At 39.2% G+C, this 27,693-nt stretch overlaps 1 protein-coding gene across 1 annotated transcript; it reads right to left on the reverse strand.

Moving 5' to 3' along the window:
• Positions 1-19,012: 19,012 nt before the first annotated feature.
• On the reverse strand, positions 19,013-27,683 carry DNTTIP2 (deoxynucleotidyltransferase terminal interacting protein 2). Its single transcript, XM_084211353.1, has 7 exons — positions 27,571-27,683; positions 25,131-26,854; positions 23,703-23,835; positions 22,941-23,036; positions 22,384-22,548; positions 21,136-21,245; positions 19,013-19,753 (listed from the first exon to the last, which is right to left on the reverse strand). The coding sequence occupies exons 1-7, from the start codon at positions 27,676-27,678 to the stop codon at positions 19,660-19,662; spliced, it is 2,430 nt and encodes an 809-aa protein (XP_084067479.1). The 5' UTR covers positions 27,679-27,683; the 3' UTR covers positions 19,013-19,659.
• Positions 27,684-27,693: the final 10 nt, after the last annotated feature.

The raw sequence follows: 27,693 nt of genomic DNA on the forward strand, positions 1-27,693 counted from the left end.
AACTTAGGTCTATCTTTCAAGAAATTCTATAAATTTGTGTTCTACAAATAACACAGTTTATTTTTCTTTAAAGGCTGAGATATTCACATGACTAATTAACTCTAGGATTTGAGTGCTTCCTAATCCACTAAAATTGATTTGTGATAAGAATCAAACTGGCAGCAGAAATAAACAAAAATACATCACAGGTGTGTTTGCTAAATCCTGACCAACAGACAAATATGCTCTCAAGTTGTGCTTCATTCTGCACCCACATGGCAGTTTTTGCAGTGTACCAAAAGGAAGGACTATGGTGGCACTTCTTACATACCCCAGTGCTAAATCAGTCTTCTTGGCTTAAGATACTGGCAAACGTGGTTTGAGCAAGCCAAGTTGATTTTGCATTGAAATTGATTAGAATAAAATTTAGTTTATCTCAGCTTGGCTTCTCCTTTTCTGCAAGAGTTTGGTAGTCCTGAGCCCTTTTAGCCTGCAAGCTGCCTTTGCTCTTGCGTATATATATTCTTCCTGCTTGGCTGCTCTAAACTCCTGAACTGTGTAGTTAACAAGAGGATTTGTCTTCTTCTTCCTACTCTTTGCCTCTCACTCCTCCTCATTAGTCTGGTACTCCAAGCCACAAAGTCATGCCTGGTACATTTTCCTATCTACTTATGCACTCATTTTTGTTGACTTTTATTTTGCAACAAAGTGATAAGAACTGTTTAGGGGTTAGAAGCAGAACATAACATGCTAGTTGCTACCTCCAGGTTCAAAAAGCTGCATGATAAGCAATAAGAAAAATTACCTTTGAAATGAAAAATTACTTAGCTTTAAATTTGACACCCTCAGAAAGTAAAATCACTTGCTGATTTGTTGCTTTTTAATAAACCCATAATTTAAAAGGAAAAGTAGTGTATTTCCTGAAGATGATATAGAATGTCATATTAGAAACAGAAACCATAGAAATAATTTGGTTGGAAAAGGCCTTTAAGATAATCAAGATAAATAAACAGGTTTATTAAAATAAACTATTGTATCCAATGAGAATGATTCTGCAAGGTACCGGGCACAAAGCTGGAAAAAATGAAGTTTTAATGTAAATTTTTATTTCAGATTGATGTTTTCTCTGTTTTCTAAATGGAATGTCCTTGTATACATGGCAGACCTAGAAGTCACAATACTATGTAATTTGCATTGAGACAACTATCAATAAAAAAAAAAATGGCTAATTATCACTAAAATTTGGGCTAAAAATGGTAATACACGGGAAGCTGCTTTATGGAGAGCTCAGCCATAAAGGAAAAGATGGTCATAACCTCATTAACTTTCTTAGTAAGTCAATCTGTCTGTAAGAGTCAGATAGATCCTTTACTTACATGTGATTGTATATGCAAAAAACAATAACTTGGTTTGTAGCACACCTTTGGACCCAAACAGCTAACAAGTTTAAATGTTAAAATACTTGGGTTCCAGTTGGAGAAAACACTAGTAGCAAGTCAGGAATTTCTTTGAATCATCTGAGCTTACATGCAAAAATGCTACTAGTCATATTATTTTAAATGAAGGGCAAGTCTCATAAACAAAGACCTACTTCCTTTTCCTTTGAAGATATGGTATAGGCAGTGCCAGGAGTACTAGAGACAGATAAAAAGCACCACAGGTAGATAAAACAAAATGCTGAGCCAGTCTAAACTTGCAATGCCAATTCAAATTTGTTCAGAGTATTTTTGATTAATTTTGTGGTAGCAAGCCTAATTCCTTACCAAATCTGTCTACATACCAGTTTTATTGGTATTTCTGCTGATAGCACAAAGGATTTCTTTCCAGTCCCTTCCTGCTTCCCTCCTACTCTGTGATGCAGTGTTACTGCATTCAAGCCATGAAGCATCCTTAAATGGAGGCTGGATTCTGCTGATTTCTCATCATTATCATCAGTCATTCCCACTGAGCTTTCCTTACCTGCTGACTTCTGTTCTGCAGTGTTCCTCACAACAAGCTCCTACTGACACTGTGCTGTACAGTGACACTTTTCCTCAGAAGCTCTCCAGCCTTGCCTCACCATATTCTGTAACAACCTGCTCCGAGAACAGCAAGACTGCAGAGACAGGATAATCCACACTGCTGCAGTGTAGGACACCTTCCTGTAGAACTTGGTTCTCCAGTGTAACTTAGAGGATCTCAGCTGAGGTTCAGAGCAAAGCTGATTGCTTCAGCCAAGCCCTTAATTTGCAGCAATATCTGAACACCTGGTCAGTGACACAGGTGTATCTTAGTTTGAGTTAAAATCCTAATGCATTGCAGCTGAAGCACTGGGCTCCTACCTGTGGTATTACTTTGCCTTTGGTTGTGTTGGCTGTAATCCTGCAATTACCAGATACACTATAAAATTTCTGATGAGTTTATCATGCCCAACCTGAAAGGAGAGCTTCAGTGCTTTTAAGCATTGGAGTTTAACTTATTAAATGTTTCCTCTGCCTGAAGCTTTATGTATTCACATTAGAAGAGCAAAAGACAAAGATGGCTTAGTTACAATTCTGCAGTGGTAACAGCAGCTCTTCCTTGATATATTTCCCTTCATTTAATACCTCACCTATTTCAAAGATATTCTTGGTGTTTACAATACAGAACTAAATCTGCATGCAAAAATAACACAGACCTGCACGTCAGCAGTTGTATTCCACAAAATGAAACTAAACCAGAACCAGCTCATCTCCTGTCCTGGAGGGCTTGCTCAATAGCAGGCTTTCCAAGCAAGCCTGCATGAGGCTTGCTGCAGGAAGAGAGTCTGATCTCTGCTGGAACAGGAGGAGGGTAACAAATTTCAAGACTGACAGCATTGTACTGTAAAACCTGCAGTTTATTAGCACAAGTAACTATGTTAATTTTAAAAGCCCCACTGATAAATCTAGCAATTTGATGCAGAAAGTGCACCAATCTGGAAAACAGTAGTCTTAGTACTAAAGTGTATAGCTGAGAGAACTCTGTTAAAGTCTCTCATTTACTTTAAGCTACAATATGAAGAAATATTTCTGTACGACACTTAACATTATATGGAAATGTTCTGCTCTCAGTTCTAATGACGTGGCTGGGCATGGGTGTACAGGACTTGCACACAGAAAACAGTGGAACACCCATCAAGAGCACTGGATTTATTGATGGTCCCCAAACTTCATGAGCAAAGTAACATGATTAGTTTCCTAGACCCTTTTTGCTAATGCTGATATTTTAAAATTGGATTGCAGTTTTTTTGGAGTTGTTCTCTTTTTTGGTATAACTAAACAACTCTATTTTATCCTGCTCCTCAAGTTATCTTGTCCTTTAACTTTTCACTTTTCCTCTTACAGTTTCATGGACTCCATTTCTAGAGAGTCCTTCTAATAGTATTTTCAAAAAATAGGCAATAAACTCAGTATAATAAGAAAGGCACAGACAGATAAACATGAGATGCAGTAAAGAGGAAGAAAAGCAGTGGCTACAATCAGTCAGATAAAAAGACATCGAGAAAATTTTAAGTTGAAGTAAGTAGGGAGAGTAAAGAGAATGGAGAACAGGAATCTAACACAGACCAAAATAAATAGCTGAACGCCTGCAGTAAAACATGATTAGAGAAAAAGCTGACACGTGAGAATGACTAAAATTTTCCTTGTTTGCTTTTTTTTTTCCTTACTGTTACATGAGCAATAGTGCAGTTTCACAAGTGGAAGAGTCTGTAAACATGTTAATTGCTCTAGAAGTAGATCAAGAGTTGCCTAGATAATAGGTTTCTATTTTCAAAGTACATAATTTTTCTCTCCATTAATAAAAATAATTCCATAGTTGAATTGCATCAGTTGGTATGTTGTCTTCTGACTGAATTCCTGTAAAGTGATGCCGTCCTCAAGGCATTTTTTCTTAATAGCTTTATTTTGGCAAGTCTTAAGGGAAAATTAACTGCAGAGGTATGCAATTTGAAAAAATTGTTAATATTCTGAGAAGTTGTGATGTAGGGTAAGAAAAAAACACTAATATTGGGGAATTGTAATGAAAAAAATCCCAAATTATCTTACAGTAAATAATAATTTCCTTAACTTAGATATCAAGACAGATATATTTAATAATAGTATTTTTCTTCTTAAATGGTATCTGCCTGCATACAAAGTGAGGGTTTTTTTTTGGTAAAAGCCAAACAAAACAGCAAAATCCCCACACCCCAATAAACCCAACCAAAACAATCCACAGTGCTTTTCAGTCTACTACAGCTTTTATGTCAGTGTTATGACAAGGTATCAGCTGGCCCTAATTTCAACTGTTTGAGACAAGGACAGTACAAGAGACAAACCAAATGGAAAAAAGCGTATGGAGGAAGTGAGATAAAGTTACTCAAAATAGAGGTATTTTTTCTCATTCTAAGATATAACATGTTCATGATGGAGTGCTTCAGAAGAACAAGCATACAATATCCTGTAACTCTTAGTTACTCTTCAAAACCATCATTAAGCTCTATAGCTGAGAAAATAGTTATGCAGCAGGGAACTGCTACAGCAAGCTTAATGATGGGGGGATTAGAGTTGAAAGTGAGAGCACTAGGCATTCTTTTCTAGCAAAATAGTTCAAATCCCAAGTGAGACAGTAGGATAAATGAGCCAGAGGGCCTCCATTCATTCTCCAGCAAACGACACATCACAAAAGATCCATACATTATGCCAGGAAAACGCTCTGCAAGAATGAGAAGCCTTGGAAACAGAAATTCTTGACTTAGAGTCTGGTTGAAGGTCACTGCTCTAACACTGCACAGTTCACATATTTGCATTTGATATATTGATATGTAAAAGAATTTCTGAGTTGTTTATGTTCTTTTAGTTCTGTAAATGATCCAAAGATTGAGAAAAATATTAATCTTTTCAACTTCATAGGTTGGTGGAAGGGGACTAAAATAAATGCTTCACATTATTGAAGGAGCTACTAAAACTATACAGACAAACTGTTTTGTAATTTCTGTATAAAGGAAAGCAGAGTCAGATTTAAAGTTTTCGGTTTTCACACCAGACCTTTACAATAAATTTATAAACCTACATCCAATTTGTTTGTTAAGATCCTGTTTAATGGTTTCAGAAAATTCCAGTTAGCTAATTAAACATGATGAACTGATGTTTACTGATCTGCTAGCCCCCTGCTTGGCTTCAAAATAAACCTACGCTACATTGATTTTTTTATTATTCCATGATGCTTAAATCAAATGAGATTAGACACAGTTAAGAAAGCAGCACTAATCTGAAGACACTACTCCATCAAATAAAGTGACAGGCCTTTCATTAAAAATATACAGAAAAGACTCCAACAGTGACTAGATTGTTTTCCTTTTTTTCAGAAACCCTTTTATATGACAAAAAGAGTACTTAGCCTGGCATCTAATTATTATTCAAATCATATAATCCATTGCAAAGGATTACGCAATCCTTGCACAGTTTGTAAGTGCCATTTACTGCAGGAACCAGTAATGCACTGAGATGTGGAACTTCAGCGCAACAAGTCAGATATGTGAGTGTCTGAACACTGGCACTGGTGATTGCAATCAGCTGCTGGGACACATCGAAAAAGTTACGGGCATGAAATTAATGGCTGTTTTCAAGAAGTTTAGATTAGCAGTTTGCTGTCTGAACTCAGTTTATTACTGCATGTGGCCAAAGAGGAAGACACAAAAAGTATTTGCTCTTTCACAAACACTTGACTGAATGCACATGCACACAGCAGACACTAATGTGATCCACCATTACAATGATTGTGAACTGCTGAGTGATGTTCCTGGACTCCAATTGGACAAATACTGTCTGAGAGTATTTTTTAGCAGATACATGTATCTTTCTCTAGCTGGTTGATGAACTACACCCAAGTCTAGAAATACAGTGTGGTGATTCAGCAGTGGGGATTGTAAGGTATGGCAGTGCTTCATCTTTTGAAGGAAAAATCCACCTAAAAATATGTAATTCAGACTATCTAAAAATTTCCCCATCCAAGCAACAAAGGCAAAACACCTCATTTCTTGAAATCAAATTTCTAACGAAGCACACTTGCCTCTGTCAATAGTACTTGCACTTTGGTTCTTCTTGTGTTGAAGCACACTGGCTGCAAGACTGAGGAAATGAGCTTGAAGTGTAGGACACACATGGATCCTTAAAGCTTCAGCCCAGACAAAAAAGCATCACCTAAATAAGAGAATGGTTAAATTAATTGCACCATGAGGGTCTTGCTCATAAATGATTAATGCATTTCAAAGTTCTTCCTATCTTCCTCCTTTGCTGATAGCATAGCACATAGAAATAGAAACCAGTCTCTGACCCCTGCACACAGAACTAAAGCCAGCACAAGCAAGAGAAGAACATGACATAAATTACATAAATTGTTGTTGTAGCTAAGTTTATTTGCATACTGAAAAAAAAATCTTTCTTGGATGGTGGTGAGGAGAATGTGTCTGGTGTCATTGTAAGAACACCTAGAAAGAGGAGTAGTCTGATATTACAGTATCACAGAGGTGAACATACAAACAAGAAAAGGCTGGGAGAGATCAAAACAACACCGTTTAGAAAAAGTATATTGTGTATATAACACAATTTTACCAGCATTTCGGCACCTCTTGTGTTGACTGGTGCTCAGAGTTAAAATTCTGAAAAAAATTCCACTCTAACTTTACTAACTGTGAAGACACTCCTCAAGTACATAAACAAAGAATCTTACTAGTCTAAAGCACAAAATCTTTTAAAACCAAGAAATATGCCAAGGCACTAGAACCCAATCCATGTAATTCAACAGCAAGAAACTTCTGTCTGAATATCTACAAAACCCTTGTGGTTTTGATAGTTTGGTGAAAGAGTTACTTCTTAAATATCTCTTTACATCATATATACTTAAAGGTTCTTTAACTGAAAACAATTTTTTTCTTAGGTAATACTGAAATGAAACTCTCCTTTTACTAGGTATCATCCCTCACAAAGAAGTTGGTGCTTGTGCCATGACTGCAACATTTTTCCAAGAGCTGAAACAAGTACAGTCATGTGCACTGAGCTCTGAGCAGTGCTGCTGTGAAGGAGAAGAGCAGACATTACCCTGCTGGGTATTACAGCTGCTGTTTTCCCCAGCCTTTTCTACCATCCTCCAGCAGTATTAGATCACAGACATTTATATGCAAACTTGTCTATGTAGCACATTTCAAATTTTTTCAATCCCTCTGATTGCATCTTTTTATTTGATAGTTAAGCTGACATAAACCTATCAATTACAAAGTAAAAACGTTTCTAATATATCCCTGTATTTTCCCTCAGGATTCTCTCTTATTTTTTCAAAGTCAGTTGAAAAGATATGTGAAAATCATATTAATTTTGTCTTCCAAATAATTTAGATTTATAAACTCACAAAAAAAGGCACCAATTCATAACTCTGAAAAAATAAAATTGTCTTGAAGATAGTGCAACATGCGAAGAAAGTTTCCTTGTATTACTTGAAAATAGTTGACACATACAATTTTTATAAAAAATATAAACCATCTAAAATATTATAAATGTTTTTCTCTCAAAGTATTACAACATCACAAAAATATTTTAATCTAATACTCTTTGGATTTGACAATACCCCTCACTATTATCTATTCACAGTTACTTTAATTCAGAATTTAAAAAATCACTACTAGCATACTGAGCAATAGCTGTCACAATTAAGATCCAAAATTAAAATCTTTCCAGGTTTTAAACCCACAAAAAGTTTATTTGGAAACATCTGCTAACACAATTATTTACACCAATTACATTTTACACACTTAATTACTAACACCAAGCACTGTTTCTAACAGTAGGACTGTACAGGTTAATAAATAGACATACAACAGTTCTTACCATAGCAGGAGGCTATCATGGTCTACTGTGTGCTCTTAAAATGCAAAAGCTTCTTGACAAAAGACACACCTTGAGAACTTCCGTGCCCAATCAGCAGTCAGACCTGCCCAGGAGACAGCAGCTGATGAATCACAGTGATGATAACTGAGCAGAGAGGTTGGATTTTTTCTCCCCCTAAATCAAGGAGAAGTTGAATACTGTGTTGAGTAAACTTTTTCACACTTTAATTTTAATTATTATTTTTACTTTTCTACTAGATGAAAAATGTGCCCTCTATTTGCCAATGAACCATTACGAAAAACAGAAGTTCCTACTTTCAGCTGAGAGTTTTGCAGGCTACTTCTTAAAAAATATATTTCTTATTAAAAAATTGCATTTAAAAACTTTATTTCTAAAATGGAAGAAAGAAGAAAATCCAAATATCACCACCTCCCCTGCTCCCAACAAAATTAATTAATTCATGTGAATGCAAAACTGTGCACAAACTCAAAAACACCCTCCATCAGTCCAGAGTTCAACAAACTAATAGGGAGAGGTAAACTTATCTATTCCAGGCATCACACTATATTTTATAATGTATTAGTAGTAGTAGTAGTAGCATTAATGATGATGATATGGAAGTTACTTAAAAGTCCCACTTAGGATCACTCCCCACCCGCCCAGGCTGTATATCTGTCCTGAAAACATCGGTGCTCTCAAAACCTAGATGTGTAACTGCATCACTGTGCAGCTCTTTCTCCAGGGGTTGTTTGCTCCCAGAGCGCTGATGCTGGGCAGAGGCCGCCTGGCTGAGGGATCAGTGATGGCCCTAGGAGGCACAGGCCGGCGCTGCTGCAGCCCTGGCGGTCAGGCTCTGCTGTGACACGTCTCCCGCGGCTGCAGGACACAGCCAGCTGCAGGCGAGGGGCCCACAGGTGGCTCTCACTCCATACCGCTCGCTGCACTGACTGCGCGTCCTTGTCTTCATCTAACAGCGCAACAAACAGCCCGTAAGTGAATTGACTTTCTGCTTGACAGTAGACGTGAGAAATAGAATTGTTTTAAGAAAATCCTCTAAGGGCTCAAAAACCCAAAATGTCACATGCCCTTTCCCTAGACATGATCTGCCCAGTGTGCTGAGCTCTGATCTGGGACCTGTCCAACACTACACAACTCAGCATCTGGAAGGAAATAAAACTACCTACACTATCCTTTTCCTTTACAGTGTTAGCCACAACAAATGGTATTTTAAGCAATACTTTATAGTCTGTCTTCCTTACTGGGACCTTAACAAACCCATATTTCATGATGCAGATCAACAGGTCACTAATTTGCTTTTAGATATAACACAAAGGAAGAGCGGTATCGCATCAGAAGTGTTAAAATTCATGAGCTGAAAACTAATGATTCTGCCATTAATAAGTATATTAAACTGTATATGGCTTGCACTTGTAAATTCTCACATCAGATGTATGTCACACAAGCTTTGCCAACAGAGAGACAGCAAAACAATCTTAACTTCTGATTTTAAGAAGGAAATTAATACACCTGGGGAACTGATTTCATCATGTTCTAGCTGCGCACTCACTCTAAACCCTTTCTACATTGCAGAAGTGAAGACCCTGAAAAAACAATCTCTACCCACAGCCAACCCCTTAAAGTTTTATTAGCACCATCAACACTACTCTCATTCTTCATAATCCAGGTCTTTATGTTTCCCCTTTGCCCCTTGTTTATTTTTCACTTACACAGATTTTCTAAGGATTCTAAAGTAACTTCTCTACCAGATTCTATGATTCCATTTTAGCCCACTGTTTAAAGTTACTTGTCCAGCCTGCCTAGAGATAAAATTTCTCATACTTTCACCAAATGCTATTTCACTCTCTCATTCTTATTTGTAACATAAAACACACAACTGTCTCTAGTAGAAAACTGCTTTGCTGTCAAACAAGATGCAAATATTTCATCAAAAAGCACAATGCCTCCATGTAACAAATACCAATTACACAGCAATTAATACTAAATACAAAAGGGGCCTATTTCCCTTCCAAACTACCTGTGAATAAGATTAGTCCTTGAAGGTATATTAAGAAGTCTATTCCCCTTTTTAGAAACACAAAGGAATATCTTGTCATCACAGCACTAACAAAAGCAAGTGATAATTTTGTACCAAGTTTATAGAAAAAAGGCCACTGTATTGAAACCTGATTGAAATGTCCCTGACCCTCCATCTGGGTGTAAATGTCTACACTAATCTCTGTAATTTTGGATGGGAGCTGTGATGGTATTTCCTTTGGCTCTTTCATACTATTTCCCTAGATTCCAAACCCTAGTGATTGCAAACTCAAGTATTTACAAAATTAACTACAGTCATATATTGTAATTACAACAACAACAATACATTATCTCTGTGGAGGGTGTGGCAAAAGAAAAAGAGGTCTCCTTAGCAGTGATTCCTATGATTTCCAGACATCACTGACTGTGGAAGCTGCTTGTTTCACTTCACTGCAAGAATGACTGGTACCTATTACTAATTTGAATAAACCAAGATACACCTCTATAAAAGTATATGACAATTCTGAACACAGGAAATTAATTTTGTGTGTTAAGTCAATGCTTACTGCTTGCCAGCAGTTTGGGAATGAAAGTAAACCCTCTACAAGAACAAAGGGCATTCTTTTACTTCAATGCTGGAATTGAAGAAAATTCACTGCTGATTTAGAGTGGCGGAGCTAACGCTGCACATTCATCACAAAGAAGCCTATTGTCTGCTCTGTCTGCACAGAAGACTCTTTGATGTGCAGCTTTTTGTTTCTTCATACTGTAACTTCTGCTGGGTGATAAGTTGCATTAACTTCAATGACTGGTTTTATGAGACAAAAACTGGAAAAAGAATATGGAGCAAAGACTATGCAAGGATCAGCTATAAAAATCAATTGCTAGTTCAGTGTGCTTCCACTATGGCTGTTAAAACAGGGAAAAAGTTCTATTGATAGATTTCAAAAGTGCAGAATCTGAGCTTGATGTTCTGCTTTTGGCCTTAGTGCAAGATTGCAACATGGCATTCACTTACACAATATGACTTCCAAAACAAATTTACTGTGCTTACAGACATAAAGCATAATTTTTAAAAAATATTTGTCAGTCTTGAAGCACTGATCAAACTAATATTACAGCATACCAGTATAAGATGCAGCTGCCTATTCACGTAGTCATTTTAACAAAGATTCTCAAGAACAAAGCTTAACGTACTTGGTGTATGAACTAACTTTCCTGTTTTCGCTTTCCTTTCATACATCTATTATCTTCAATACATGGGAAATTAGATCTTCCAGCTATAATACAAATTAGCCAGACTTTAACTCGGCAAATGATGGTAAATCTGGGTCAAATAATGAGCATAGTCTATTGCAACTAGCAATAAATTTGGCAGATCGACAGTTCTGAAAATAGTAGTCTAACTGCATTACATAATCTCACTCATTATACAATTTTATGGATGGAAAATACAAAAAAGAAGATTGTAATAGAACTCCAGATAGTTAAGTCAGAACTGAGCTAGCTCTGCTAGGGACTGGCAGACATATTTGATCAAGTCATTTAACCATGAGTCAGTCTACTACAACTGGAATTCTGCAATCAATCTTCTTTTATAAAACCATTTGATACCATCACATTGAAATTTAAAAGGTGAGCAATTACTAAGAAAGTAATAACTAAAGTATATATTTCAGGTAACTGCTTTTCTATTTCTAATGACATCTTAGTTCTCCAACTGTGCACAAATTTCAAATTCCTTCTGCTTTTTCCCATACTGTGAGCATTTGTGTACTGACACTTAGTATAGGCCCTCAGTTCTGCTGCTTTCAGAAGAAGAGTGAGATCCTCCCCTGTCTTAAGGGCACCTCTTCACTGACCCTGCATCATTACTTCTCTTTACATTACAATAGCCCTTCATCAGGATGTCTTCTTTCCTATCCCAGTCTCTTCTGTTCACTGAAAGGACCTGGGCCCTCGTAACCTTCACTCTCAGCCCCACAGCTTCACTGTCCCTCCTGACATGTCCTTGATGCCCATGCAGACTCAGAAAGGAGCAAAAGTCTAAGGCCAGACAAGCCCTGAAAGTCTCTCTGCAGTATCCTGGATCCTGGCACTCAGCAAACATCCCAAAACATCACATCAATGTAGCAGATGGATGCCTCCAGATCCCAAAAGATGGGAATCTCCAGTGCCTATCAGCTGTCTTTTACTCTTCTTGTTGATATTTGGCTGAGGTTCAGCTGGCTCTAATGCCTCCCTCCCCCAATGGTCCTTGTTCATTCTCATCTTTTCCCAAGGCACCACATTTGTTCTGTGGTTGCACTTCTGCAGGCAGAAGGAGCCTTCTCTTCTATTGCCAAAAGTAACAATGCTCTCCATCTCATTTCTGTTGATCTCTCCTTTTTTCCTGATGGCACAAAGCCTGCTGCCCTCCTGTCACAGGTCCTTTTCCTCAGTTAGCTCCTTAGCTCCTGTGCATCCCTGATCTATACTCCAGTAGCAATTGTACCAGAAAAAAGCCCTGAAGTCTTCTCTAACAATAAAAATTTCAGATTTCTACCTGTGTACAAGAGAATGCTCATTTTCACAAGAAGTCACTCTGATCTTTCTATAATTTGTGAAATTGGAAGAGATTTGTTTCTTTTTTGGTAGATAGCATGCAGGGGTATAAGAGGCCTAAGACAGCAGTGATGTCCTTCCAGTGACATCTTTTCTTTTTGTTCAAAGGAGACAGAGAATCCACAGGTAACTCCTTTGTAGCAGAGGTGCTTGATGATCTTCCTTGTCCACTGTGTGTGTGAGCCAAGAGCTGCTGAGCATCTTCTCTGCACAACTGTGCCTGTGCAGGGTCTGGTGCTCAGTCAGACTTCCTTCACACTTGGACTATAAAATAGGAGTGAGAAAGGTGAAGAAGGTGCTCAAGCAGTTAAAAGTATATGGATACTGAGTCAAGAGTTGTCAATTCCATAGAATTTTTATGGAGTTAAAATTCTACTCCTGGATATCACCCTACAAGAAAATGTGAATTGCTTGTCTTGCCATGCTTCAGGGCCAAGACAAACCCAGGGTTAGAATTTGGGAATTCTGCCAAGATGAAAAAAACAGATCAAATTAACAGAAAACACTGAAAACATTGAAATTGTCTTGAAACAGACTCCCATCTCTCTGAAAATCGATGTACTCCACTTTTGGCCAGAGGCACTAGCTGGGACTTCTCCAAACGTCCTGTTGCAGTGCTCCAAGAAATGCCATATGACTGCTCTAGTTTGGCACTACCAGGGAGCACTCTTGAAATAAATGGCTTTGCAGCACCTGAGCTGTTAATAGAACTACACAGAATTAACATTATAACCTCCTGTAGAGATGATTTGGCATAACTGATCACGTGTCCCCAACTTCTCAAAGGCATTGCTCCTAGAAATTTCTCCTGTCTACCCAAACATATTCAAGAGGACAGAACAGGCACTAGGCCAACAACAGCCATAAATAAGAGAACTGGAAGAGGTTCTTCACAGCTTCCTGCTGGCAGCCTGACAAACAAATTCTCCAATACAGTCACATGGCAATTACAGCCTTCCCTGAGGAAAAGGAAGAGATACAGAAGCCTCTACAATGCAGAGCATTTATCTTCACATTAAGAAATTAAAAATAAGTGAATCAAATTGTCTATTACCAAAAGAAACCCTCCCTGAAAGAGCTCTTTCCTGTTATCATCATACTGCAAAGCTCTCATACCTTCTCAGTGGTTTTTCATAGGCAGCTCCTCACAGCAGTGCCTCCTTCACAGCCAACAAACTCCAACTCTCATCTCAACGACCCCACCCACTCTTTTGTAGCACTTTTTTTATTGGAAACAGCTGTGGCCTATTAAGGGCAGGCCTGTTCCTAATCTTTGGTGATTAGTACAGCTGCAAGTCCTCAGGTGTGAGACTACCTTCTGCACTATTTTCTTACATTCCATCCCTCCACACTTTCCAGTATCCTCAGACCTTGTGCATCCCAGCATTTTTTCCTGCCACTTTGAAGAGTGCTTTCTCTTGCTGCACTACACAGATGAATCATTAGAGCAATAGGGTTGTAATAATCCTCCCTGAGATGTGGAGATGGTGTAAGGGTCCCATTTAGGTAATCTATACATTACAGCCTTCTCTAACCTCTTTCAAAAAGTATATTAATCCCACTTGTTCTGAGAGAGAGGTGGTGGTACTCCCAACAAACATCTGTGGAAGCCCTACAAATTTGGAAATTGCCATTTTAATTCATTTTAAAGCTCAAATCTTACCAAAAGTACTTGGATATACAGTACATAGCACTACAGTACATTAACAGAAGTTAATGTTGTAAAAAGTCTCTCAAAGATCACTTTAATTTCATAAATAATGATGTCTAGCTTTATTTTGATCAATAGAAGACTGCTATATGATGATAATTTTTGCCTCCATTGATTCATTTCTTGTCTTGTGTCAAGGTATTCCTACCTCACTTTCTCCTCCCTTTAAAAATTAGCAAAATGGCATGTTATTGAGCTCAGCAAAATTTCTCTGAGTGCTGGTAACTAAACCCAGCACAACTCTATTCCAAGTAATTTCTGCTCCTTGATAAAGAACATGAAGTTGAAGAGGAGCTGAAATTAAAGCCAGCTTGCAAAAGAAATGGACTTCAGACAGTCCCAAAAGAGGGAAAGTCCAAAGGGCTGATCTGGGTACACACGCCAGCAAAGGTTAATCAGATCGGTCGTTTTTCCCTCTGACCACGTTCCCTAAGTTCATGACCCGTGAGCTGCCCTGTTTCTCATGCAGTAGCTCCATCTGCTGTCCAAACGCAAAGGCGGACTTTGCACCGGCACTATATTTACGGAATAAAAAAGCAAAACGACTTGAATATTTTGAAACATTTCTGGAAAAATTCCAAATGTTTCCCTAGTCAGTCCTCCCACATGAATGGAACCAGCCTTTATCTACCTTTATAAACCAACTATTCACAACGAAAATACGAGAGTCTCAGAACCAGTCTTGTGACAAAAATAAAAAGGTTCTTCACCATCTGCAGCCACTCAGTGCCATGCTGTCCAAAGGTGCCACACCACCAGATCACACTGGTGAGGCCCAACACTCACTGCACCCCACAATGAACATGCCCAGGTATCCACAAACTACAAGATGTTTACAGCGATTCTTAGTTACTTCCACGAGGTTTATTTGAATTGCACAAACATAAATTTAAGCTTATTCTGCAGATCAACTCAGTTCTTAAAAACAAGACTTTTGTTTCTTTCCTGCAGTACAGAGCTTTAAGAAGTCAAATTTTCCAGACTTGCACTCCTTTACCAGGAGCACTATGAAGAGTTCTGTCCATAACAGAACAATTGTGGCAAGACCCAGAGCTTGCAAATTCGACCAGACCTGCTCTGAATCTTGTACAGTGATTCTTGGTTTGTTTACAAATGTTCTGGCTCAACAACAGTCTCTTAGCTTGGGGGTTGTACCCCCAGTTTGGTTGTTGCTGTAACTGCTGACCCCATCCAGCAACCTCCTTTTCTGGGCAGCATCGCAGGAGCTATTCAGACATCAGGCAGCTCAAGAGCTGCGGCTCACGGCTGGCCCCCGGCGCAGCAGCCGGGCTCGCTGGGAGCCACGGGCGGCACTGCCTGAGTCACCTCGGTTATTCATTACACTCGGTTATTCATTACACTCGGTATCTCAGCCCTGGCTGCAATACCTCGGCCATTGTGGATCCGAGTCGGTTTATTTTACAGTTAGCTTCCTTGTTCCTCAGATTTAGGGCGTGCTTATTTACATGTTTTTCTCCACTTTTATGGACACCTGTACTTTTAAATTATGATAAAGTACAGCACGAGTGTCAAAGTTTTACTGCAGAGGCCTCACTGCCAGGGCCCTGCCGGGGCCTGTGCCGGTAGCCCTGCACCCCTCCCCGAGCAGCAGGCCACAGGCTCCCCTTGCAGCCTTAAAGAAAGGATACCTCATACTCTTGTCCCTTAGGGTTTCTATTATGCATATTCATTATTAAAAAAAATAGTATCACGGACTTGTTTCAGGCTAGAATTACAGCTTTTATGAAAAAATCTCTTCGGAATCCATAGGGTGGGTGGTGCTACTGAGCATTTACAGACGTATGAAGAGTTGCTCAATACAAGGCCAATTGTGGATTATAATTATATCCCTCGAGCATAAGGATCACTACTGGAAATGCCAGAGTGAGATGAGAACAAATATTTTATAGTGATCACTGATTAAGTCGGTTTTGCGTAAGAAATGAGGATGCAGCCCGGTGGCCAGCCCTGCACAGGAAGCTGTGGGCCCCACCCGGGCTGTGAGCAGTGCTCAGGCAGCACACAGGGGCTGCCGCGAGGCTCGTTTGCGCAGCGCCGTGTACGACTAACCCTATTCATCCTGCTTAAGAAAAATAAAATTGAAAGAAAGAAAGAAGAAAAAAGCCAAAGCATTCGGGGCTAACGCGTGACGGCGCGCGCAGGCTCTATGGACGGTGTTGGAAGATTCCAACAGGTGGCTCCGTGGCGCAATGGATAGCGCATTGGACTTCTAGAGGGTTTGAAGGGATTCAAAGGTTCCGGGTTCGAGTCCCGGCGGAGTCGTGTCTTCTCTTTTCTTTTGGTTTTTTTTTTTTTTTTTTCCAATTTTTAATACATTTCCCCCGCCCCCTATGCCTTTTGGGCGGAAATCTTACCCCCGCGCTCCCCTGCCCTTACCTCATGGCCGCAGGTAGCCGGTACGCCGGCCTGGCCCTTCTCCCGTCAGTGAGGCCTCCGGGCCCGCCTCCCGCCGCGCCTGGCGGTCTGGGAACGCTGGAAGCGGGCGCCGACTGCCGCCATCGACCGGACCTGCCGCGTCCGCTCGGCCCGGCGACACGAATCTTCCTCACCGCCAGCAAGAAGGCGGAGCAGCAGAAGGGCTCTGCTCCTGCTCCTCCCGGCGCCGCCGCCCTCAGGCTGCGGGAGAAGGGCTCTGCTCTCCTGCTGCTCCCGGCGCCGCCGCCCTCAGGCTGCGGGAGAGAGGCTCTGCTCCTGCTCCCCTGGCCCGATCTCCGCCAGAGCGGTCAGAACCCACAACCAGCCCCGTGGGCCCGCTACGCTTCCAGGACTGTCTACGAAAGTAATTTTACTGGAAAAACCAAGACTTCGTCTTTCCTGGAGGCATTTCAGTTACCATGGGTCACCGTGATACATTTCTGGTTACTTTCAAATAACAAGCCCACAAACTGCAGAAACCAGAATTAACACATTTTCTGACTTACCGACAGAGAGAAAATGAAGAGCCATTTTAATTACAGCAATCAAATTAGGTGGTAAAACAAAACAGAAGCACCAATAAACAAAGCACCTTGGTATTGCTTGGAATGGAATAAATTAATCTGATTCATTATTCCTGAATGATTAAATTTCTGGGGTTTTCTTGATAAATTATTTTTAATTCTGCAGGTGTGACTTTTCCAACTGTAATTCTGCTTATTTAAAAGCAATAAAGGAAAATCGGAAAATGAACCATACCATCAGGCACATTAACCATCTCAGCCAGTAAAGGCAGAATTACAAATTAGCGCTAATATTTCTGCCATTAAAAGAAACTACTACTTAAAATTGATAGGCAGAACTTCAGGCAAGTTTTTATGTGTTTCCAGAGTAATCTAATAACCACAGGCAATCACATGGTGCATTTGGGTTTTAATCTCTCCAGCACTTCACCTTTACGTCAATTTCAAAGCCCATTTGTCGGCTTTACCGTGAACTGGAGGTTAAGGAGAGGTGCGGAAGGCGCTCTGTTCCGCGCTCTGTTCCGCGCCCCATCGCACAGGCTGAGGCACCAGCTCAGGCACAGCTGGCCAACACAACCTGCGAGCGCTACTGCAGCCCTGGGCACACAGCACATCTCACTGCACACAACACAGGCACTTGCTGGGCACAGGCTGGGGCAAAACAAGGGATTAGAAGTATCAAAGGAAAGGATATAGAACACAAGCCAAATCCCCTTCTAGCTGTGCTGCACATGAAGTAACTGCTGTAGCTATTGAGCAGCCCGAGCAACAGGCACAGAGTTGTTGCTTGCTGTGTAACACCACAGCTTGCATTTCTCCCTTAAAGTCTTTCACAGTTGCATGCTGCTTTTCCTGAGTTGCTCTTGGAACACCCCAGCATGCAACACAATGACAACTACTGTGGTGCCTTGTTTTCTTCTCAGTGTTCAGTATTAATTTTTTTGTGTTTATTGGCTGTTTTATCATTTACTGGGAATTGAGATATTGGCATAAATATCATTGCATTAAAATAGCCTGTGCATATTAACTCAGACCTGGAGACAGGTGGTTCTATTTGTACTTGTTTAATATTTCCCAATGAATTCACTTTACTTTAACACCATTCATCTCCAGACCGTGAAGGCTTTTTAAGGACTCTAGATTCCTGTGTGTTTCTAGTAGTAAAACATTACAGACAGCGTTGGAATGATAAAAAACACCCCAAATGATCTGAGGAAAATTTCTTTCATGCATCAGCTGGTGGTTAATACATACCACAATGCTCATTTCAGTATAAATAACTAATCCTTAGAAAAACTAATTCTCAGTAGAGAACTTGACAGTTAAACATTAGTCATGTTAATGTAGAATATAGTTAAGCACTTCTTAAGATCTGCAACCTTTAAGATTCAGTGTTCTTGTGGGAAGGAAACAATCAACCACTGGTCCTCTGATAGTGACTTCTACATCCTAACCACCCAATCCACCTAAGACAATGTAGTGCCAGTTTAATTTCTTCTATTATCCATCTTTTCTGCTACCTCAGGGCAGTAACCAAGTTACACTAATTGTACCAGCAATAATGAGCAGGTCATTAAAACCACTGCAGCAGTTCTGACAATCACAAAAGGTCATGAACTGTCACTGAAGGGGAACTGAGCCAGTGACATTTCTGGCTCTGCAATGGCAGCCAGAGGCCTTCCAGACTCACTCTATTTGTTCAACTTGAGCTATCCCAGGTCAGCTAACAGACACAATCTGCATAACCCACCCTACATAATGGATGCCAATGTTATTTCCAAAAACATTATTAGACAATAACTAAATGGTAAAAATTAATAAAAGCAAAATATGATTGTTAAAATAATTGTAATTGTAAAATACTGTAATTAAAGTATTACTTTCTTATATTATTTATTAAATAATATGTAATTTGTCTCTTCTAAGTAATATATATATTATAATGTATACACACATAAGTATAAAAGTATATGTGTAGGCACTGAATTCCAGGACATTCTCTGTATCATTATGGTCAGTGTTGAAACAAACCCTTCACAACCAAACCATTTTTCAATACCTTCCATTACAGTTTTGGCCAGCAGCACCTCTGACAAGTCATGGAAAAATATATTCTAGCACACAATATGTGCCAAGATGAATTACACATATAACTTTAAACTGAATTTACTAATTAATTGATGTAAAGTCTGAAGCCTGAGAAGACCACAATCTGTGAAGCTGAATTTTTTACTCAGATTTAATAATATGCTTCCATATCATTATCTCTTTACATAAATATTAATTAAAATAAATAGCAATTTTAAAATCTAAATTAATTTAAATTGAGATACCTGATAATTTGCTAAAGTTTCCTAGCTTTATTCTCATGGCAAGAATTTCCCTAAACCTCAATTTGCACATGACCTGCAATCTTAAAAGAAACCAAACAAAACACCACAACCAAAGCATTCTGTAACAAAGTTTTATAACAAACAAGTTGTTCCAGCCTGGTATTTTTCTTCAAGTCTTAATTGTGAAATTTCTTCTTCTTCCGATTCCTCTTCCCTGCTGCAAAAGCTGCTTTTTCACTCATGATCTCCTGATACTTCTTTTTATTATATCTGAACAAAATAGATAATTTACTTTTAAGCATGGCAAACCAAAGTTCAGGAAAAGATAACATGGACAGTACCAAACCGAGTTTTCTCATCTTTTCTGAATCAGTTTCTTTGATTCATACACTTACACATAAGTAAAGGGGAATCAGCAAGTAGACCAATGATAAATGCAGGTAAATTTGCTTTGGAAGTAAATTCTGTTGAATTTTGTAATTAATTTTAGTTTGGGGGGGGGGGGGGGGGGTGTCTTCATTACATATGCAGCCACATTTTGGACAATTGGCTGAAACACTGCTACTGCTCACTAGGGCAAGATTCAACCATTTCCACAATATCATGAAGAAACTACACCCACTTTTATAGTGCCTTCTCACCACACTCAAGATAATAAACCTTACTCTGCTCCAGATGGAAAACTGAGATGAGTTGAATACTAAACAACAAGCAGGGTAATTGCTGAATGTGAGCTGCTAACAGACTCTAACAGCTGCTAACAGAGTTCCTCTAACAGACTCCTGGTGTACCTGCACCCATGAGTACCACAGACATTGCACACTGAGTAGTGCTGAGGCTTCAAATGCCACACCAAAATCTGACAAATATCTAATGCTGAAGCACTAATGCTGAAGTAAATGCTTAAGCCCTTAATTAGCCACAACATAAATTAACTGATCAAATTTCAAATACATTCATTTTTAAAACTACGTGGTAATAAATCAGGTCAAACCAGAAAACTACTTAAGAAATAGATACAGTAACTTGCCTTCCCAACATTACAGTTAAATTAAAAGGTCTGACAAAATTAACTCTGTAATCCCAAATCATGCACCACTTCAAAGAAAACATGTCATTATGTGAAAAGAGAAGTGAATATTAACATCATGTAATACCCAATACCAAAATGGACCAACTAAATTATCAACTCCAAAAACTGTAGGCTATGCTGATATTAATTAATCCAAACATAATGTTCAAGTCAGTCTTCTAGCACAATTTTGATTCCCATGACAGATGGCAGATTGACATATATTTATAAAATGAAATCATATCAACATTCACAGAATTACAGGCTGCTCTTTTCTGTCAATTATACCAAGAAAAATTAATCACTCTTTTAGAGTGGCTGCCAATAGTGATGGCTGAAGTTGGATAAAATCCTTTAATGAAGATGAAATATACATTATCTCAGTCTAATTATCCCCTTAGATAAAGGTTCCTTAGATCTTGCAAATGGCAGTAATATGGAAATGCTAAAGGACTAAAAATTTTTCTTTGAAGTATAAAAAACCACCCTACAAGCTGAATAAAACAAAAAAAGGCTACAGAGTTAAAAATACTCCTGTTTTACATGGGATATTAGAATTTACACAACTACTTTTAAATACCTTCTGAACTCTGAATCTGCAAGCAGCTCCTCCACAATAGTTCTCTTCCTCTGTTTCTTAGGGATTCGACTGTGGTAAAAGTCTATGGGAGAATCAACTACAGTTCCAACCTAGGAAACAAAAATGGAAGCATTCTTACTGTACATGAACAGCAAGATGTTGATTATTTTGCCTTTTTTGTTTTTAATCCCCAGAACAAGTGTGAAGACACTGACAGAGCAGATGAGAACAACAGCTGCTTAATAAAAGTGCAAAACACCAAAATAAATAAGTCATGTTTTGTATGACTTTTGGTCTCCCTGCATAGTGCAGAGAGGAAGGCCTGAGCATTAAGACTGCACAGTTTTCAATGCTGGACTGCTGTATCAACACTTTAATTCCTTAAAGTTCTTAACTTTTAAACATTTTAAACATAAGGGAAGAGACACCTTTATAACCACCTTAAGCCTCTTCCTGTCTCTCCTCCTGGTGGTCTTGCTAGATGACTGCACAGCAGCTGTATCAGGGCTCCAAGCCCTAATACAAGGGCTTCATCCTGAAACGCATCACATTTTTCCCAGCCAGTGTGTCAGTCAGCTCTCATGTTCAGGTCAGCAGTAAAGATACACACAGTACGTTTCATGCAGTGAAAATTAACCTGCCTGGATTTAATTATGTGGAACACTTCAGTCTAAGTTTCTCTACTTTAACAACATACAACATCCTGGATGCTTCAGAGTGAAGTGGTAATATTTTGAGAAATGAAAACATTTCCTCAAGCACGCTAACTACTCAAAGTTCCTGGAGGCCTATTTCTAAAGCTTACGCAGTATTTCCTTTATTGATACAAACAATTTCAAAGCTGAGAGCTACAAGCAGCAAAAATTTCAGCTTATCACAAAGGCAGCTGTCTCCATTTAAACTGTATGAGCTAGTAAGAAAACAAAAGCCAACTATTTTCTACACACTTGTTTACAAAGGCCAGTACTCCAAAAAAGCAGTGAAAATCTAGTCCTGAGGGTTCAAAATATGGATTCAGTAAGATACTTGTTCACTTCTATGAGATCAGCCAAAGCTAAAAACACCAACAGCATATATACATATGTAACACGAAGTAATCAAATCAGCCAAGTAATCAAAACACTTCAATAATCAAGATATGAAATTAAATTAACATAGAAGCTGCCTACAAAATAGGTATTATTAGGTATCCTTTAGCAGCTGCTCAAAACTTCAGCAGGATAATGCTACCTTCTGCTGCTTCCTTACCTGGAAGTACTTGGGGAGACCATCTCTATCATTCTTCTTATAGAAATGCTTAGGGTCCAATGAAGCTCTCATCTTCAAAACTTTCAGATCATTTTTCAGTTCACTTGTGATTTCTGGGGCTTTCATACCAAACCAGCCATCACCTGTTGTTTTCTCTCGCTCTGCCTAGGATGCAATACCAAGAACAATGAATTTGCATTCAGTAATCAGGACAGGACAGAAAAGGGAACTCCTCCCTACAAAAGACAAGATATAGAATGTAAATATGTACAGATTTAGAATGTCAATATGTACCCCTAAAGCATGTATTTTATGACTATTATAAAGGAGGTTATCAGCACTGCATCAATGATAGATTTGTACTGAGCATATAACCGTTCACTTCACTATGCTTGTGACTGAAAGGATGACTTCTCAGAGGACAGCTCAAAGAAGACACTAAACTGCAGTTCATCACTCCATTTCCAGTGAGGCCTGGATATGCACAAGGGTCCCAGCATGCAGCTTTCTACCACAGCTTGTTTCATTATTTGAGGCATTACCAGCTCTTCACTTACCCTGCGCTGTTTCTTTAGCTGGTGAAGTGATTCTCTGTAGGGTGGGACACATTCCTTTCTTTCAAAGTCTGGAGTTATTACACTCTTCTGCAAGAGCTGTAAGAATTTTTTGAACATTAGAGAGCTACCTCACTGATACAAATTTTACAGCTTAACTCTCTTTACAGAATCTACTGAAGGAATCATGCAGAATCTATGCAAGCATTCTAATGTCATACACGAGCAGTAAGGATCTTCAAAACAGAACCCTGGACAACAACAGAAAGCAGCTGACTTGCCCTGGAAGAAGTGAGACAGCAAATCTTCTGGAGTAAAGAGGACTATCATGGATAAGCCAAAGAAAAGTTTTAACAAAAATAACACATACCCTTTACTTCAAAGGGTGCTTTTGAAAAAAACCTGCTAAGGCCATGCTAGGGTACAGACTTTTATTTACTGAAATTCATTCTGGCTATGGACTAAATGTCTTGTCAGCAGACCTTAAGCTTGTGTATCATTAGGCAAAACTCCAGGTATAATCAACTTTCGTTTATTTTACAAGGTAATGGTAGAATTTGCACTGTTTTTCAATTTCTGCAAAGTCAGGTATATTTAAACTTTCACCATCAAAACCAAATGTAAAACCACACTCTGGTCAAAGAGAATGTAAGTTCTCAATGAACCATGAAATGGATACTTTAAAATCAAACAAACCAACTGTCGTAGATTAAAATCTTTGTGTTATTATAGTCACAGATAACTGAATAACTGTAAACATGTTACCTGGTCCTTCTTCTTCTTCTGTGGTTCAACTGCACACGATCTAGGCTTCTGATTTTTTGCATCAAAACTGATATATAAACCACCAAGCTTCTTGATATTCAAACCAGGGTCTATGCTACTGGAAAGATGTAAACTAAGGAAGAAATAGTTAATTATTAAAACATTGTAATTTTGAAATAACAGGTGCGGGGGAATTCATGCCATTTTATGAAATAAGACTTAATATTAAAAAACACCTGTAGAATCACTTCTGCAAATTTTTCATATTAACTCTAATGCTGTACTCTCATCTTAGATATTATTATCTTCTGCATAATTGAATTCTTAAATTTGCTTAACCTTGCCAGTAGAACTCATGACTAGTATCCTTCTATACATTGACAAGCTTGCTACCTAAAGAGAAAAACCCCAAACATATTGGTAGTAAAAATACTGTAACTCTTAATTAAAAGTATGAAGAAAATAGAATTCATTGTAGGAATGTTTAAGTCCTTGTCTGCATAACCATTCTAGGAACAAAGTCATTACCTTGGATAAGAAAGTAGTTGGATGGTTGCATCCAGAGGGTCATGGTCAATGGCTCAGAGCCCTGGTGGTTCTATGAAATTTCAAGGTTACTATGTTCACATTTGTTTCACTGCTTCATCCAGGCAGACTGTGGAATGTATCCACAAACAATGCACCAGGGCTGGTTTTGATGACAAGAATGTTTAAAAGCTCTAAACTATAATGTTGAAAAGATGGTAATATCTAAAGAGGTACAACAGGTATCTCCTATAGCTTGAATGCTTATTAATACATGCTCTTTAACAACTTTCTATCAAACTGTGGCTGATCTTGCATGCCTTCACACTGAATGCTTGGCTAAGCTTTCTTAGCTATGACTTCTGGTCTACCTGAAGGCTTTTAGCAGGGATTTTCGCAGCAGCTGGACTAGGAGAATTCAAGTATCGCTCCATCTAAATAATTATGATTCCATGCTAGGTTTCACCTGAAGAGTCACCATCCACAGCACAGTAACAACTGACATAAAATTATATGCAACTGTTTAAAAACCATTACCTAATTGGGCAGTGTGTAAGGAATTTACTGGACCTTTCATTATCCACATTCCAAGTGGAAAAAAAAACCCCAGAACTGTGACCTGAATAACCAATTCAGTCAGCATGATCAGTTTCACATTGTGTTTTAAGCTGAACACATACACGGCCTCCAGATGCCAAAAAAATTTCAGAGTTCTGTTCCTACTATATTCAAAACTGAAAAAAATCCCCAAACCTAAATTTATGGACCATATGAATATTTTATAACACATGCAACACCATTTTCTGCAGCAACATGACATATGTCCCTTATTTATTCTGCACTTAATGGGCATATTCTTAAATGAAATGCAGATTCTTTAGCTATTCCTAGCAAGATACTTACACGTCAACCTTATTTTTCAACAGATCATCATCTTCATCTTTTTCATCTTCATCTATCAATTCCTCTTCATCCTCTTCCAAATCTGATCCTTTATCTTTTGCACCTCCTTCATGCTTACTTTTAGCATCACTCTCTTGGTCTACATCATCCAGATAATACTTTTGACTGGAACTCATGCCAGGCTCAGTATCAATTACAAAAAGACCTTCAACATGCAGTGAACCATTTTTAAAAGATTTTTTGAAGGAAGGAGTTCTCTCATCTGACTTTTTATAACACAGATTCTCATCACCTGTATCTATGTCTGCCACATCACTATTTTCAGAGTCATCACTTTCACTGTTGCTCAGAAACAATGCAAGAGAGTTATTATCACTGTGTGGTTTTTCACTGCTGTGGGATACCTCATATTCTTCTGTTTGGTTGTCACCACTGTCTGCACCAATTTTAAGCATCCTGCTCTTACCAATGCTTTCAGTTGTCTGGGCAACAGCCATGTCTGCTGATGGGCTGCTCACTGCACTTGCTTGCTTACTCTTCCTTAATTTATCATCACACGAGAAAGATTGCTGTGCACCTGCCTCAGCATCTGCTCTTTCACATTCCGTAATTTTTTTACTTTCATTTGGCGTTACTTGTCCTTGGGATTCTAGAAATTGTTTGGGACTCATGCAGTCAGTCAAAGAAACAGACACATGCTCCAATTTCCCCTTCCCTGCAAGTATTTTACTGTGATCTTCTTCTATTTGGCCACATATTACTTCTGAATGATCTATCTCAACAGACTGTGTATTTTTTTTTGTTTTTTTCACAGGTGATTTAGTATCACTTTGTTTTGTTTTTGTAAGACTAGATGCCACATCATTTAAAATCTCTTCTTTTGTGTCTTCACTCCAGTTTGCATTAGCACATTTGCTTTTAGGTGAACTGGGTTCCTTATTACCATCAATAAGAATGGAAGCATTCTCCATGTCATTGACAAGTTCTGCAGTAGGCCTAGAATCAGAAATTATGATGGGATCAGATTTAATAGTGTCCTCAATTACATTCTCGTCTTCTGAAACAAATCTATTTTTTTTCTCAGTCTGCTTAGTATTTTCTGCTCGTGATCTCATTTGCATGCTCCTAGTAATTCGTTTTGGAGTGGCACATGGTTCCACAAGAGAACTTAGGCAACATGAGTCTGCATCAGAAGTATTTTCACTCTGGGTTTCAGGAACTCTGTGTGGCTGCAATTTCTTTTTACTTTGTCTGCTCCTTGTACTTGTGGGGACATTAAGCATCTGGACACCAGAAACAGCAGAGGAACAAGACTCAGCTTCAGAGACATCATCTTCATCCACAATCCTACTTAACTTATTTACAAAAGCTGCACTGTCATGTCTTTTTTTGTCAGAATCTGGTTGATAAGGAATTACAATTTGTCGTCTCCGAGTTACTCTTACAAACAAAGGTGTCTGGAGACCAGACACAGAAGAGCAGTTTGATTCTGCTTCTGACACATCACCATCAGCTTGTGGTTCAGCAACTGATTGTGCTGACGGAACAGCTGTGTTCTCATTCCTAGTGATCTGCATCTCTGAGCTATCACTGACATCTGATTTCATTTCTGCATGTTCCAAGTCTTCAAACTGACATTCCTGAATCACCTCTGGCTTACGAACTGATTTAGTTCTTCTAGTCATCCTCCTGGCCACGGGAGTACTAATTTCAGCAGATCCCACCTAGAAAAGGAGTAAAAAAATATATGGTATTGACAGATAAAATAACTACATAAAAAGAATGATATAAAAATCGCTAATAATCTTTTTAAACAAACCTACTTAAACTCCCAACACGCGTCTCTATTTAGCCCTATCTATGTGGAAAAAGCCTTAACAAACCATCCCTTGCTTATCTCTCTACTGTATTTTGGTCAGGGCAAGAGAAGAAACACACATATCCTTTAAGAAATATAAACAAGTATCTCCTAATTCAAAAAAGTTCTGTTAAGTGGTCAGGGGAAGCAAATCCAGGAAAAAAGTTCAGAAATATTCAAAGACTTCCTCAACTATAAACCACTAAATACTATCAACCATCAAAATGTGCCCCAAAATGGTGTCCGAAACCAATTTTAGGTTTACGAACAAGCTGGCCTCTCAGCAATCGCAAAACTAGGTATGACCTGCTAAGTATTATTTTAAGTGACAGAAAAATGCTAAAACATCTGTCACGCAAAGTAAAACAAGCCTACTTTTAACTGCCAAAGCTAAAAGGCCCAGTGACCTCCGGCGGCTGCTCCCGTCCCGCAGGGCCGCCTGCGGCACGGGCACGGCGGGCGGGCGCACCGACACCGCCACGGCCGCTCCGGGCTCCGCGCCGCGCCCCGTGCGCAGGCTGCACCGCCCGCCCGCACAGCCGCGCCACCCCCGCTGCCCGCCCCGCTCCCGGCTCCGCTCACCTCCGCCGCACCAGCAGGATCGGCATCGGGACGACGGAGACTGCTGCCGCCGCCCGCCCGCGCCCCCTGCTCCCGCGGCCGCGCCGCCGCCCGCCTGGTGTTCACCATGCTGCCGCCGCGCCC

This window comes from Fringilla coelebs, assembly GCF_963513975.1.
Source record: "Fringilla coelebs genome assembly, chromosome: 9".
Classification (NCBI taxonomy): Eukaryota; Metazoa; Chordata; class Aves; order Passeriformes; family Fringillidae; genus Fringilla; species Fringilla coelebs.